Source organism: Phyllopteryx taeniolatus, chromosome 19 (assembly GCF_024500385.1).
Source record: "Phyllopteryx taeniolatus isolate TA_2022b chromosome 19, UOR_Ptae_1.2, whole genome shotgun sequence".
Taxonomy (NCBI): Eukaryota; Metazoa; Chordata; class Actinopteri; order Syngnathiformes; family Syngnathidae; genus Phyllopteryx; species Phyllopteryx taeniolatus.
The window spans coordinates 14,027,757-14,043,744 of NC_084520.1; the positions used below are offsets into that span (position 1 = coordinate 14,027,757).

The 15,988-nt window shown below is 40.6% G+C and overlaps 1 protein-coding gene across 2 annotated transcripts in view; it reads left to right on the forward strand.

The window, feature by feature from the left end:
- Positions 1 to 15,988, forward strand: part of atrnl1b (attractin-like 1b) — a 53,671-nt gene that overhangs the window by 14,928 nt on the left and 22,755 nt on the right. For both annotated transcript variants that reach the window (XM_061755482.1, XM_061755483.1), the window contains 6 exons: positions 600 to 787; positions 2,044 to 2,257; positions 3,704 to 3,895; positions 6,273 to 6,497; positions 7,678 to 7,815; positions 10,053 to 10,146. In XM_061755482.1, the coding sequence (XP_061611466.1) occupies positions 600 to 787; positions 2,044 to 2,257; positions 3,704 to 3,895; positions 6,273 to 6,497; positions 7,678 to 7,815; positions 10,053 to 10,146 (1,051 nt within the window). The remainder of the gene's footprint in view (positions 1 to 599; positions 788 to 2,043; positions 2,258 to 3,703; positions 3,896 to 6,272; positions 6,498 to 7,677; positions 7,816 to 10,052; positions 10,147 to 15,988) is intronic.

The following is a 15,988-nucleotide window of genomic DNA, read 5'->3' on the forward strand; positions in this document are numbered from 1 at the left end:
GGAGTACTAGAACGGTGTTCGTCATTTTAAGGTCGTCGTCTCTGCATAACAGAAGATCAATAATAATACTGCACAGGAACATCACAATTGAGTTAATCTGAGAAGACTGTTCACATGCTGTTTTGGTTAGCAATGGCGTTCAAATGGGCTCAGCGGTTAACTCTCTAATGTACGTATATGAATAATAGCCTCTATGAACTGAGATAACTACATTTACTTTTGTTTTTTTTTCTTCCTGATGTTAAGTGGATGACTCAACCAGTGACTAATTGGGGTAGTGTCTAATACAGATGACACTATTTCTGAAAATAAAGTATCCAGAGATTTTAATCTTATTTTTGTCAATGCAGACTCCCATAGAGCAGCACTGAGTTTTGATTTTAAATTTATTTATTTATTTATTTATTTTTTAAGGGTTTCTCAGTTGTCATTTGTTTAGTGGTCCCTCTGACCACAAAGCAGTGCAAACTGTAAATCACATGCGTGTATGTGATGTATTGGCAAGCTGACTGAAAGAAAACCGCTCGTTTAGCAGGCTTTAATTCTTTTATCCTACACAAAGAAAGAGAGAGACGCAAACAGTTTTCATCATTTGGCAGCCCAGCAATGCAACGAGGGCTGGAGTCAGGTGGGTGAGGCCTGCCTGCGGATCAACTCCAGCCGCGAAAGCTACGACAACGCCCAGCACTACTGCAAGAATCTCCACGGCAACATTGCCTCGCTCACCACCGCCAAGCAGGTGGATTTTGTTCTGGACGAGCTAAAGAAGTTACAGCAGCAGGACAAGGTAGACATAAACCTTTTTTTGATTTGCTCTGTTGATGCTGCTGATGAGCATTCTGCTTGATTTATTTATATTTTTTAAAATAATCACTTTTGCATTTGTCCCTGATTGTGATGATTCTTTTTTATTTTTTAAACTTTCATCAGACAACAGCAGATTTTGATGTGCATCAGCCCCACATATATCAAAACCCTATTCATTCTCTCTCGCTCTCTCTCTCTCCCCTTCTGTTGTGTACACTTAGACTTACACTTCTTTATGTCTCAAAAGTGTTCTCTGTTAATTGACTGTCTGTTGTCGTACTAGAGCGGCTCCAACTACCGGAGACAAATTCCCTGTTTTTTTTGGACATACTTGGCAAAATAAAAATGATTCTGATGTTGATGGATAAATCCAGTATTATTACACTTTCAAATTAAATGGCAAAATCCAAGGCGATTTGAACGCCTCAGTCAGAACGAGCAAGTCCTGCATTTCCCAACTCGGCAACTGTAAGGTGTAAGGAGAAAAACTGTTTCTAAAAGGTGATTGAGGGCAGCGATGTAAATAGGCCGCTGCAGCAAAGTGGAGATTCTGGAATATAATACTGCAGGGTAAAGTACTATATCTACAATAATACAACTATGTGGTGAATGTTGGATTACACTAACATGGTTTTGTCCTGACTGACCAGGTACTAGAAATCATACCTGCCAGTGCAAAAACCTCAGTTGCTGAGTAGGTACCATGCAGTGGAAAAAAACGTCATACGGCACTTTAAGAAGACAAGATTAGGTGTAAATTTCCTTTACACTTTTGTATTCTACACTTGCAGCATGATCAGTCTGTATTATCAATTAAACAGAGACAGTATCCCAGGATAACTACTCATAAAGCAGATTTTGTCCATGGGGAAAAGTTCTACTCGCGCAAACAACTTCCCAATTCTCTTGATTAATGCTCCTCCTGCTCATCTCCCTCTGCTGATTTTGACTTGGTTATGCTTGTTGCAAGTCCTCAGGATGTTGTTTGTTGTTGTAGTCTGCAATCCTGACAATTCCCCTTTTTACATTTGAAACTCAAGCCCTGAAGGCAAGTGGAGAAATCATCTGTGAAATTATTTCCTCTGCCCTTTTATTAAATGGCGTTCTCAGAACCCCGAATAAAATGCGATGTGTTTTTAAACGGTGCAACAGAGCAGCAGAGTCACGGCGGTTTATCCGCTCTATAAATACGCGGCGGTCTGAGGTTTTGGTGTGTTATGTCTTGTGTGCCCTTAGCGTTTGTCGCCCTGGGTGGGCCTGAGGAAGATCAACGTGTCGTACTGGGGCTGGGAGGACATGTCTCCTTTCACCAACAGCAGCCTGCGCTGGCTGCCCGGTGAGCCCAGCGACTCCGGTTTCTGCGCCTACCTGGAGGAGCCGCAGGTTTCGGGCCTCAGGGCCAACCCGTGCACCGCCACCGCACACGGCCTCATCTGCGAAAAAGCCACCGGTGAGTGTGACACTGACTCAATGGATGAATCTCGTGTCTCTCAATTGCAACCGTACTCGCCCCTCAATGCTTTGTGACCCTGAAATCATTTTCACGCCACCAAAATATTGAGGATCTCAATTTGTTTAAATGTCATAGAGGATCGAGGAGGCTCCACGAAGGAGCTATAATCGAGGAACCACTGATGTTTCCTTTGTGGAAGTCTATTTGCTCCTCGCCGGTGACGTATCCAAATAGCCGTATGCCAGCTGGATCGTAAACAGAACAGGATTTCACAAATTACGTACTGTAGCTCATCCTTTTTATCGATTATTTGAATAATCGATTAATCGCTCTATTATTCAATGAATTGGATAAACGTTTTAATTTCAATCCCTTTATTTAAAAAAAAAATGACATTTCAAATTGACTTCAGAAAATGCACAAACATAAATTGATTGTAATTCAGTTACTGGTTTGGTCTGTAACATGCAAGAAAAAGGGCAAACATTTTATTGTTTTCCACAGTAAAAGCAGATATTTGAAAATGTCATATTTTGATTAAACAAAGATAATCGCGGTGCACTCATGGAGGACTCTGGAAATATGGGACTATTTAGTGCTGCAAGGCTTAAATTCCTAAGATTTGAAAGATTTTAATCAATTAGTTGTTGATTAATTGTTGCACATCTAATACATGTTTTGCCAAGTCTCTGTTTTAGTTGGGCAGGATTTAATTCTGAAATGACTTTTCATTACACTGGTTTACAGTTACTATGCAAAGAAAGTCTGTAATTAGGATGCAATGTTTTCAAACCATTTAGCTAAAGCAAGAACGTCAAGATTTCGATGGTTCTGCACTTTTTGAATTCCACGTAATACAATTTGAATACAGAAACAGTTGTTTGAATTCATTTGTGTTAGTCCTAATAATGCCACAATTGTAAATTATTTGCAATTTGTTTGTGTTTGAAGTATTTTCACTTTATTATTTGCATGCTGCACAGCAACATATCAACACTGCACTGTATACATACTGTATTTACAAGTCACTACAAACATGCGCTGCCCACTCAACATTGTATCTGCTCTTCACGTTAACATGCATACAGTTGTGTCGAGATAAAGTGTCAATTATGTTTGAGTTAAATTTAATTCCACTTTAAGCATAAAGTGAAAATGTTATGTTTGCAATAATTCAGCCACAGATGCAGACGATTAATTTGTGTCGTCTTTAATTGTCATCTCCATGAAATGGCAAAGTCCAGGAGAGAATGTCTCGTTTTTCCCGATCATTGATCCCTCCTCGACCTCATGACGGGATCTCAGGTGGACTGAGATGAAATGTAAACAGAGTCGCAATGAGCGAGGATGTTGCAAACAAAGAAATGAACTATACCCAATGTGAGGAAATGCTCCATAATTATTTCAGGAAATAAACACCCTGCTGTCTTTTGTTCCACACAGGAAACCCCAGTCAGAGCTCCCGCCCCCCCTGTAGGAAGCCATGTTCGCTCCACACCACCTGTGCCAACTGCACCAGCCAGGCCATGGAGTGCATGTGGTGCAGTAGTGTGCAGCGCTGCGTGGACTCCGCCGCATATGTCATCTCCTTCCCCTATGGCCAGTGTCTGGAGTGGCAGACGGGGGACTGCCAAGGTAAGCCCCTCATTCAAAAAACAAAATACAGCACAGTGGGGCCTTGACTTAAGAGTGTCCCAACTTTTTAGAGATACCAGCCATTGCTTGGCCTTTTAAAAAAAATTATATATATATATATATATATATATATATATATTTTAATTTTTTTATTTTTTTTATTTGTATTTATTTTTATTTTTTTTTGCTCGAGATGCGTGTGCTACATGGTGGCACCAAACTCCTCTCACTTCAGAACAAGCAGCAGATACTGTATATGTTGATAAATAAATAGTTTACTGTCAAACTAAGTAAATACATTTACACGTGTATTCAAAACATAAAACAACCACATCACTTAATTTCCACTAACTTCCACCACAATGCAAAATGCCATTTACGGGGTTAAGGAACAGCATGTGGGATTGTTATCGCACGTTAAGCAATGACTTGTTGAACGCAAGCAGCCTACCGGGGAGTAACATGGATGCTGGTTGGTCTATTGCTGATGGCACTTTGAAATTACTCTGCCAACCCCTCTCCTATTACATGCACCTTCTGACGTCACAGAGAACGTTTTTAACTCGAAGCGTGGCACCGTGATGCGAAACAGCGTTTCGTTGTAAATTTTTGATTTTATCGTCTTCTTTATCAAATGGCTGGCACTCGGAACTTTCTGCCGTCCCGTGTCAAAAAGCTTCAACAGACGGCAAGGCAGATTTCACACCGGTCGAGGCAGCAACAGCATAACATCCTATGTTAAAAAAAATAAATCAGGCCTTCAAAATAAAAGTATAGCTGTATAATAACAGTGTCACTACACAATTTATGAAAGGCTTCGGATGAACACGCATATATTCCAGGAAATTAATGGCCGAGTCCCACATTTATATTTTTGCACGAAAACGGCGCAAACGTACGAAAACCGAGACAAACTATACACAAAAAAATTGTCGAAAATGTAATCCGATGAAAACTACAGGATACAAAAACCGAAGTTCCAGTGTACTTAAAATGCCTTTAATTTATAAGGATGACAGTTTGACCTTAGAAGGGATTGTTTGCTTTTATTCTTATAATAATTGTTTTTAATTTGGAAGTTAACCACAAATGAATTGTGGAGGTTCCACTGTGGCTGTCTCTGACAGTGTCAATCAGAAGTGAGCATTATTTTCTATTTTAAAGAATTTTTGCATGCAGCTTTTGTATTGAATCTGCTTTACATTGTGCAGGGTTTATGAAACATGTAAATAACAATATAAGAATGCAACACTTCAAACACCCTGTTTCAAACAAACCTAACTAGAGATGTGAAACAATTTTCTAACACAAGTTTATATTTGACCTCAATATCACATTTCTCTTGCATTATGCTCCGAGATTTAAGTCTTGTGTACATTTAAAAGCAGTGTTGGTGCTGTAGTCGTGCATCTCGGGCAGAAAAGATAATTTTTTTTACTGACTTGTCATCCACTTTATGGAGCTGCTCCAAGCATCAGATTTAGTTGCTTGCTCAAATTGATTTCACTGTCAAAATCCATGCCGAAGTTGTGTTTTTGTTTCCTATTGATTCAGGCATGCTTTTTTTGTTGTTGTTGTTTTTTTTGGGTTGTATGTGGCGAGACAAAAAAAATGTCCTCGTCCGTCACACTCTTAGACTGCCTCGTTCCCGCACCGTCTGCCACTTAAAGCCCCCCAAACCCGCCCATTCCTTACTTTGGACTGATTGCCGCTGCGTTGTCATGGCTACACATCCATTAGCAGACTAGCTGGAGATTTGTTTGACATAAACGGAGGTTTTAAAAAAAAAAAAGAAAAAAAAAAAAAGCACTCAGTGTTTGTCTCTTTAAGATGGCGGCGGCATTCTCTGCCCAGAAGTGCCTCGTCTGGCGGGCAAAGTGGCAAAGCCGTGGCTCGCCGAACAATTTAGTGGCCGCCAAAGTTGGCTCTGCGAGTGGATCGAAGCCCTTTTATAGCTCAGGGTGAGGGTGCTACTTCACGCTCAAGCCTCATTCTGTGCATTTTTTTCGCATCGTCCACGTCGACTCTTTAAAACAAAAAGACTTATCCTTGTATTTGCTCTCACATCTCTTGTTCTGACATCTTAACAGATAACGCGTTAATGCCCCGGCATAAAGCACTTTAAAGCACCTTAATCTGTCGAAGGCTAAGAAATCCTACAGAATCAAAATCCTCTCGAACACTGTCATTGCAGCGTGAATTCACAAGATTTGCATCAAGGTGACCCTGAAAATGAAAAGTGCAGAATGCCCGCCAAGGCATGGCTAGATTTCCCGAAATTATTTTAGAATGGAGTCAAAAAAAAAGAGGACAACCACAGTGGGTTCTAACAAGTTTCACCTTCAAATCTCCTTTCCCTTCTTTTTGTCCCCTTCAGCCCAGAACTGCTCGGGTCTGCGGACGTGCGGCCAGTGCCTGGAGCAGCCCGAGTGCGGCTGGTGCGGTGACCCCAGCAGTACGGGGAAGGGCCTGTGCACGGAGGGCTCGTACAGGGGGCCCATGAAGAGGCCCGCCAAGCAGGGCCAGTCCCACGACATGAGCCTGGAGCCGGGCATCTGCCCTAAAGACAAAGGCTATGAGTGGACCTTCATTCACTGCCCCGGTGAGACAGCCACATCCTGTTCGGGTTGCGTATTGACACTCGCGTCTCATGTTTAAAAGGCTGCTCTTTATTCAGGCATCTTGTTACAGTGCACACGGGGAACCGATCCCTCCCTGCGGACTCACAACCTTATGCCTATATAGTCATGTAAACTAATCCGTTAAGAAATTCAATGCAGGTTGTAATGCAAGACTGTCAGCAGTGTTTTGACAAAAAAAAATAAAATCAAAAAATTTTTTTGAACTAAATTAAAAAAAAAAAAAAAAAAATCCCAAAATTTTTAAATATTGTAAAATATTTTAGAATGAAGAGACAAATCAAACCTACATGATTTTTTTTTTTTTTTTAACTATTTTATTTTAGAACATCGTGAATGTGAATATGTAAATATGTTCAAAACCTTACATTTAAAATTTGAAACATATATTTTGACTTTTTGACTTTTTCGCCCCCGAAGATTGCTATACAACTTGAATCTACCCATTTTAAAATACCAGTTTGGTTTTAACGTAAAAATATAAATCAATTATTTTGTTGTTGTTGTTGTTTTTGTGTTAAACAAATATGACCTGTTAAATGAACAGTGCAAATTGAAAAATGTGATCTAAATGTACACCAATAAGTTAGTTGCACACGCTTTGGAAAGCACCTTTTGGTTTAATGACAACATAGTGTTTTTGCTGTGACTGAGCAATATTTACCCACTCTTTTTTTTTTTTTTTTTTTTTTGCAAGAGTGCTCCAAATCAATTAAATTCTTGTATGAAGTACCATAAAATAATACTTGATTAAAAGTAAAAGTATCTTAACAGAACTTTGGTAGAATTTTAAGTCACTATATATAATATAATGAGTAAAAATCCAAAGTATCTGACATTTGCTGCACTTATTCGTCAAAAGTAATTTTCTGATATTAAATGTTGGAAGTAAACATTTTGAATAAGTGAGTTGTTGTTTGTTTTTCTATTCATTTTTATTTATGCAGTTTACTTCAGTTGTGTACAGTGTTTAAAGAGCTGCATGTTGGGTAATGTGCAAATACCAACACCAGAGTGTGAAAATGTTTACAATTGCCGCAAATACAGTTCATTTCACAAGTGTGTGAGTAAATGAATCATGAGTATGAAAATGTGAAATTACCTCTGACCCCAGATTGTACTTGTACCCACACACATACACAGCGTGCCAGTGCAACGGCCACAGCACGTGCGTGAACGGCAGCGTGTGCGAACAATGCCGCAACCTGACCACTGGTCCTCACTGCCAGACCTGCATGGCCGGGTACCACGGCGACCCCACAAATGGCGGCAAATGTCAAGGTGAGTCATGCGTCCCTTGTCATAAGTATCACTCTTAGTTTAACATGAAACGGATGAATTAATGCCAACAATTTACTCTTGTCAGATGTGTTCTTTCTTTCAAAGCAAACATCTGCAGAATTCATTTGCAGTCATGGCATATCTTGTTCAACAGATGGCACTATTGGGCATCAGTTAGATGGAAGAACTGTTTGTCTTGGCACTATAAATGCATATGGCTTCTGGCTAAATGTTACAAACAAGCAGAGGCTGTTTTGTTTCAGTCGTTGAAACACAATTTTCATCAAAAGATAACCAAATATCAAGCATCACCATTTTTTTGCAAGGAGCAATATGAGATAGAATGTAAAAACATTTTGTGTTCCTTCAGCTTTTGCTTACATTTCTACAAAAAAAAAAAAAGTGTCTGTTTTAATTTACTGACTAAATGCAGAGAGTTCCAGTTTAATAAAGGTGATGAGTGTCTTTGTGGTGTTGTCATTATGGACATGTTTTGCTCACACAGCAGCATCATTTCCTCTATTAAACTCCACCATGAATGTCTGCTTTACAGATGCGAGATTTGTATGCGTCCCACATTATTCGTTTTTTGATATTTTTTTTTTTTTTTTGGGGCCCCGCCTCAAAGTTTAGTCTGACGTCATTCTCCAATAACCACAATGTAACTAGACGTTAGCTTTAGAGATGTTGTGTCTACTTGACAGGTTGCGTCTGTTGTAAATGATCCACTTGACGCAGTTTTAGATTTACAATAGGATTTCGCCCCCTGAACCTTGTCTGTTTATCCAATCTCATTCGCAATGTCATTTTCATTTCTGTATTTTCATTAGGTTTTCACCACATCCTTAAAATGCAGACATCTGACGTCATACTCAGTGAACCATAATGTAGAGAAACATCAGCTTTACAGATGCCTCGTTTGCTCTGCAGGCGGCATGTGCTGTCGTTCGAAACATTTAACGTGACACTTGGTGATCTGTCATGGTAAAAGTAATTCTAGCTGCCCACTGGTACTGTCTGTATTGTAGGCTATTTGAGGTGTGGTTTTTATTTTTTTCAAGATGACAACATACATAATTGATTAATATACATGCATGCTACGCTTTGTCTTTTATATTGTATGCATTCATCATCGAAAAGCGTTGCTGGGAGTTTGAGAAACAGACACACACACACACACACAGCTGGGAGTATTGTGGTGTGAGATAGCATCTGGTCATGCATAGGCAAATCACTGCAAACTAAAGCTGCACAGGTGCTCATCAATAAGGGAAATATTCCTGTTTGCTCAAAGCCCATGGAGGAATTACATCAAGCCATTCTACGCCACATCCTCTAGTTCATTATCCGAAAGTGCTGTGGATCTCCTCGTCAATTTAAGGTTTTAAATTAGTGTGCAATTAATAGCAATTAGCCAAACTCCTTCTTCAGTGTGACGCCTGCGTTGTCATATTTGACCTGTCGTCCATTTATGAGCCTCAAAGCAGCGTTGTCGAAATATTCATACATGCCATCTCTGTGAGGAGGGGAAAATGGGCAAAGATTTGTTTTCAGCGCAGAGAGACGCTGTGCCCACTGACCCCCACCGTAATTTACCTCCTCTGTGTTTTAAAGCGTAGCAAAGCACACGTAATGGGCTCCCCACCCGCGAAACCCGAAATGACGCTGCAGCACTCAAGCAGCCGTCGAATCGTCTTTTCACACGTTCAACAATGCGGCAGTGTTTACAGTCAACACGCACACACACACACACCAATGGGTAGCGCAGTCTACTCACCAGGGAAGATTTTTTTCTCAAGTGTCTGACCTTTGACCAGCCCACACACATGTTCATGATCTGCTAATTGGTGGATTACTGCATTACAATTGTAATTGTGTTGTAACAATTTATATATTGTAAGGCTTAAAAAACAAATCCAGAATCCTTTTCTGTCTGCTAAACATCAGTACATTGACTCAAAAGCTGGAAGCAATAGGAGACCATTAGCCTGAACAGAGTTTATGACTTGTGGGAAATGTAGGCTCTTTTGCCCCCTCAGGACATCCCCATCTCATATGATAGTGATGGTCCTCAGCTGATCATTTAAGGGGGGGGCGTGAATGTGACGACCCTCCCCTCACCTTCCACAGTAGTTTATTGCGTGCAAAAAAAGAACAAGTGCTGTATTTGCCCCCCTTTTTTGTCGCCTTTCTCTCATCTACTCTTTTCCATATTCTCACCATCTGTCCCCATCCAGCCTGTAAGTGCAACGGCCATGCGAGTATGTGCCAGGTGCAAACTGGCAAGTGCTTCTGCACCACCAAGGGCATCAAAGGGGACCAGTGCCAGCTGTGAGTACTGCGCACACACACACACACACGCGCGCACACACGCACACACTGGCTGTCCGGAACATCGATCAGCATTTAGCAGCATAGTGCGATCAAATGAGCGATACACTTTCAGTGTTGACTTAAGAAGTTGAGCGACATGGAAACGGGAGTTCACAACATGCAGACAAATTCTGCCACCCATTTCCAAATTACATTTTTCCCAATCAAGGAAACGTTCATCTCTAGTGATTAATTATGCCATGTTTCATGTATTTCCCTTTTTTTCTCCAACTGTAACCTAAGATGAAAGCTGCCAATTTGCAAACCTGTCTCTGGATATTCCTTTTAATGAAATCAGACGGAGTGATGAATTAGGCCAACACGAAAACATCATAAATGGAGCGCTGTGCAGATGGGTTCACGTTTTTAACCCCAACTTTCATACAATCTGTGTTTGTGTGTATCTGTAACTGTCTGCAAATGGTTCATTGAGTCATTATTGCTGTCAAGGAGAAGTCAAAAGGACACTACAGATAAGCATATACACATTAGGTGGAAATTAATGGGATTTGGATTACATTAAGGCCCACTGACTTTCACTCACCTTTTTCTCCTAATTGTGTAATCAAAGTTGAAAGCTACAAGAGCACCACTCGTAACCTCTGAGGTAGATTTGCATCTAATTGTGACTCGTGACTTTTTATTTTTTATTTCTTTTTTTTATGGGGCAGTCATAAGTGGTGATTCAGCCGCCCTCCCTAACACGAGCCTTAAAAGTTGGATTCTTGCTCTTTTTTGTCTTTACTGCTGGAAGTGAGAAAAGTGTCGGTCAGAAAGTGCACCTCCAGCATGATTAGTGCTGACAGGGTCAATTTCTCCCCCCCCCCCCCACCATCCCCACTTAGCTGCCCACTTTCCCAGTTGTAAGCAGAATGGAGACCGAAGACTTGTTAATACAGGAAAAGCAACGGAGGCAGGTCGCTGCTCATGCAAATTCATACATTGTGATGACTGTTAGCAATGACTGAAAGCAAAAATGTTACAGGGTTTTCAAAGTGTAGAGGAGTGAACCTCTTGTTAGAGTTAATTTGATTCATTCTAGGCGTTGAACCGATGAGTAGACAAGTCGACGTTACTACCCCGCATCGACGTTTAAACCTCGATGTCAGCTAATTGCGTGTTTTTGGCATCTCGTCCTCCAATCTGCATATTTACAGGGTACTTTTGAATCGCCCGCCTGTCGCCGTTACCGGACTATAACAATCTGTGGAGCAGCGAAATTTCCGTCCAACAAGGCGACAGAGTCTTCATACATCTGCGCGGGTCAGAGTGTATGAAAATAAACGAGTTGTGGAGGAGAATAACACTAAGTCTCACTAGCTTCCGCTGTTCTAATGACCGCTAGTCTTAAAATCGTCATACCAGCGGCGGAGCGACCACTGGACTGGTGCTATAATATTAATACAATAAAAGCAAAAGTGAAATAGACCGGCGGGCTCGTTGTTTCAGGCTCCCACTAATTCACCAGACTCCGCATAATGGTGGATTGTATTTTTAATCATTTGTTTCTATGCCGGTCCCTCGAAAATATGTCTTTACGTCGAACTGGTCCGTGACGCTGAAAAGGTTGTGAACGAATCATCAATTAATTAACTTCGACTGGACTTTCGTCACATTAGCATCGACTACAAAAAAAAACGCAAGTCGTTCAACCCCTAATTAATTTAAGCATAAAGGGTTTACTGAATTAATCTCATTCATATTTATTTAACGCTCACAAAAATACAAATTTAAATATAGAATAATATTAAAATCTTATTTTAAAATATGCTATATTGCACAACTTATTTTCTGGGTATTATAACCATATTTAACACTTAAGGCAAATGTAAAAAAAAGATACTAGCGCTGTCAAGTCAATTCTTTTGCATATCACATTTGATACAAAATAATTAATCATTGCACACCGTGCATAGTGTGTACTATTTATATTATTATTATATAGCCACAACCTCTGTCATCCTGTTTAATACAAATCTTATTTAGCAGAGTTTGTGGTGCTTTTTTTATTTACATTTTTTTTTTTTAATAAAATCATTTTACCGGTAGCACTGTAAATGTAGCTTTATGTAGCTTGGCAAGATTTAATAAATATTGTTTTTAATGTTATGTTTATTTGAATTTTTTTTTTTTTTTTTTAAACTACACAAGGTACACCGCATATGGTCTTGTCACAGACTCACAGTGTTGAACAATCTTCTAAAAGCATTTAAATGCAAGACAGAAACAACAGCAACAGCAAATTGGGCAAAAATGTGGCACGAGTAGCCGCCTCCACATGCGCTGCATTCGGGTAGCAGGTGGCTAACAGTTACTACAAATGACTGACAGGAACATTAAAGCAGACCAGACACCAGCAGGCCAATCACAAGCCATTTATTGGAGGGATCTGCCCTAGTACCAGATTTGGGACGCTTCCTGGTGCCCATTACTGTTTATCAAATTAAAATTAAGCCAGGAACATAGAACACACGGATGCATTTTTTGTCCAGCTCACAGTCCCGTTTCTGACTAATCTGATTAGCGTTCTTATTATCAAGGAGCGTTATTTCATCACAAAGTGATGTTAAGGTATCTAGTCTTAAAATCAAAATGCATTTTCACCTTCGAACATTAGCGTGCTCAAGTAATTACCCGATTCTAGTGTAATCAAATTGGTATATTGATGAACAGTTGAGTTCGTGTGCTGTTTGGTGATGTAATTCCCGAATCTCATTACCTGTAATCAGTCCCCCCTTTCGTCACCCACTCCAACCGCCCTTGTCAGATCCTGTCCAGCAGTAGCCCGTAAACAAAAGACCTCTGCAAAAGTGTGCTGTGTCTTGTGCACAGCGCACATGTGCGTTCACACACCTATGCACCGCGGCCATGGATGCCATTAGGGTCTCGGCATAATGCACGTTGTAATGAAGTGAGGGTACATTAGCGCAGGACGGAATTGGTTTGGTAAACAATAGTAGCTGGTCCATGCTGTGATGATTACAAAAAGGAGGGGGTGAGGTAATATTTTGCTTGTGGATGTGTATATTAATCAGGATTGCTTTCTTTGTGGGTCGTGCACACCCGGGTTGGGGGGTGGGGTGGAATATTGGTATAGAGATGTATTTACATTATCGCTCACTCAGATGACGAGACTGTCAAATATGGGCTGCAACGATTACTCGAATAATTCAAATTATTTGACTACAAAAAATGGTCAAAGCAAAATCTCTGCCTTGAAGTTTCACAGGGATCGTTTTTTCCACACAGACCAATGTTATTACAGTCGCACGCACCACTCCGTGTAGAAATAACATGGTGGTGCGCCAGGAGGAACGAGTCCGTGAAAGAAAGAGGATGTCCAGATTTTGGCATCATTTCACACTTAACAAAAAAAATAAAGTGCAATGTCAACCACAACAGCACGCCCGCTTCTCCTCACTAGGGTCGCGGGCGTGCTGGAGCCTATCCCAGCTATCATCAGGCAGGAGGCGGGGTACACCCTGAACTGGTTGCCAGCCAATCGCAGGGCACATACAAACAAATAACCATTCGCACTCACATTCACACCCATGGGCAATTTAGAGTCTCCAATTCATGCATGTTTTTGGATGTGGGAGGAAACCGGAGTGCCCGGATAAAACCCCCGCAGGCACGGGGAGAACATGCAAACTCCACACAGGCGGGGCCAGGGATTGAACCCCGGTCCTCAGAACTGTGAGGCTGACGCTCTAACCAGTCGGCCACCGTGCAAATCTGCACGTGTATCAGTAAATAGTCTTTATGCAAGCAGTGGACAAATCAATTGGCACAGGTGTGACAACGCTACATTAAATAAATGTATAAACTATGAATACAATGCAGATGTAAATGTAAACCAAACGCAGCAAGAATAGGCAGCAGCATTGTATGTGACAACTGTACATGGATCAACAATACTAAACAAAACCTGGTATGTCCGAATTTGGTCAATTTTATATTTTTTCACAAATCCATACTCTTGGTTAGTCCCCACTTATGTCTTTTAAAATAAATAAATAAATAAATAAAATTATTGACCAATATTAAGTGTGGAAAATGGCTTGGTCACTCTGATGATGCAATATTAATTATTATTATTCTTTTTGGGGTCGTGAAAAGTGATGGTTTTGCAGAGTCAGGGATTCCCCCAATGCTGGCCAAAACCAATCGTCGCTAGGCTCTTTGAATAAATCAATCAAAGAGTTTTTTTCTTTGTAATTTTTTTGTTTTCTGTGATTCCAATCCCTCATTTTCTTCTGTTTTTATGTGGCATTAGTGTTCAGTTTTGACCTGCGCGCACAAGCATAAAGTGTATGTTGATTAAATTAATATACAGCGTAATGATGACGGACCACAGTAGAGGTGTGTGTGTGTGTGTGCGCGCATTCATGCAGGTGGAGATTAAATTAAGATACAGCGTAGAGCAGGTGCATTATACGCTCCACCGTATACACGTGTATTTGTCTGTACTACAAATGCGAGTGCGCTGAAACACCACAGTTGTACGAGCATAAAAGAGCACTTTTTCGCCTGTCCTTGCTTGTTAAACAGCCAGGCATCTGAGATCACTCCGATCCACTCGCTGATGCTTGCTTGACCTTGTAGATTTGCTGCTTAGATATTGTGTCAAAGTGACACTCGATCATGTCACTTAATACTCTGAAAGCATGCATTTAATTCCACAGTGTGCATCCGTTAAAATCTATTTGTCACTCTGGTGCGAAAAGCTATCAGGGGGGGACATTTGTGCTCTGCTTTGGATTGCATAGACTGGATGCATATCAAAGCAAAAGCTACTTGTATTAACTGTGAAACCATAATAGGTTTCATGCCTCAAATAATTGCCGGGCACGACTTTAAAAAACACCTAACCGGTTACTATTTGATGAAATATGGTAGATTTGCTGCTAAATGGTTTAGTTTCTGCTGAGATGCAGCCAATGTTCTTCTTGGTTATTAATATGCTTTATAGAAATACAAGAGAGTCATCACTTGCCCTTAATGGTTCATAACTGCCACCTTCAGTGTAATAACAGTCACCGCTTCAGCTCAGTGGTCCGCCCTCCTTCACACAATCTCCTCCTCTATGACCCCTTGATTGTGCGTTATCGTCCTAACAACTCATAAAAATACAACAACCGTGACACAAATGCATCGTGATAATGGATATTCACAAGCTTAAATGGTCTCTCTTACTACATTGTAGCATTCATGTATGGTAAATAATAATAATAACCCATCTACCAGGTTAAAGTGCAGCAAGGTTATGGCTATGACTTCGGAGTGTATTGTGAAACATTAAATGCATGAACGTGTCCATATGGGGGGTCCGATGAATGGACGTGCGGGGGGGTTACAGGTGAAGAACACCGCATCCCAATAAACACTGCCATATGTTCCTGCTCATAATTAAGGCTTTACATTAGGAATGTGCATCTTCATCAGTGAGGCTGATAATGACGCGCATCTCAAACTCATTTTGACGATTGGAGGAGAACTTGATGACTATAGCTTTTATCCATTAATGCAAGCTTAATACATTTAGTTTTTTTTTTTTTTTTTTGGGTTAAAATTTACTTCCTAAACTGCAGTGTAACAGTATCCACGGTGGCTAATTTCTGCCTGTCATTCATAGCCTGGTTAAAAGGATCTGACATTCTCTCTCTGATAGCAAACAAACCTTACAAGTGCTGCTGTCATCGTCTTCGTGCCCGTCTCAGTCACATTCAGACTGTTTGCACCGCGCTGGACGGCGTTTAGTCATGCCACTTTCCATCTTTGCCGTTCAGATGGTGTGTGT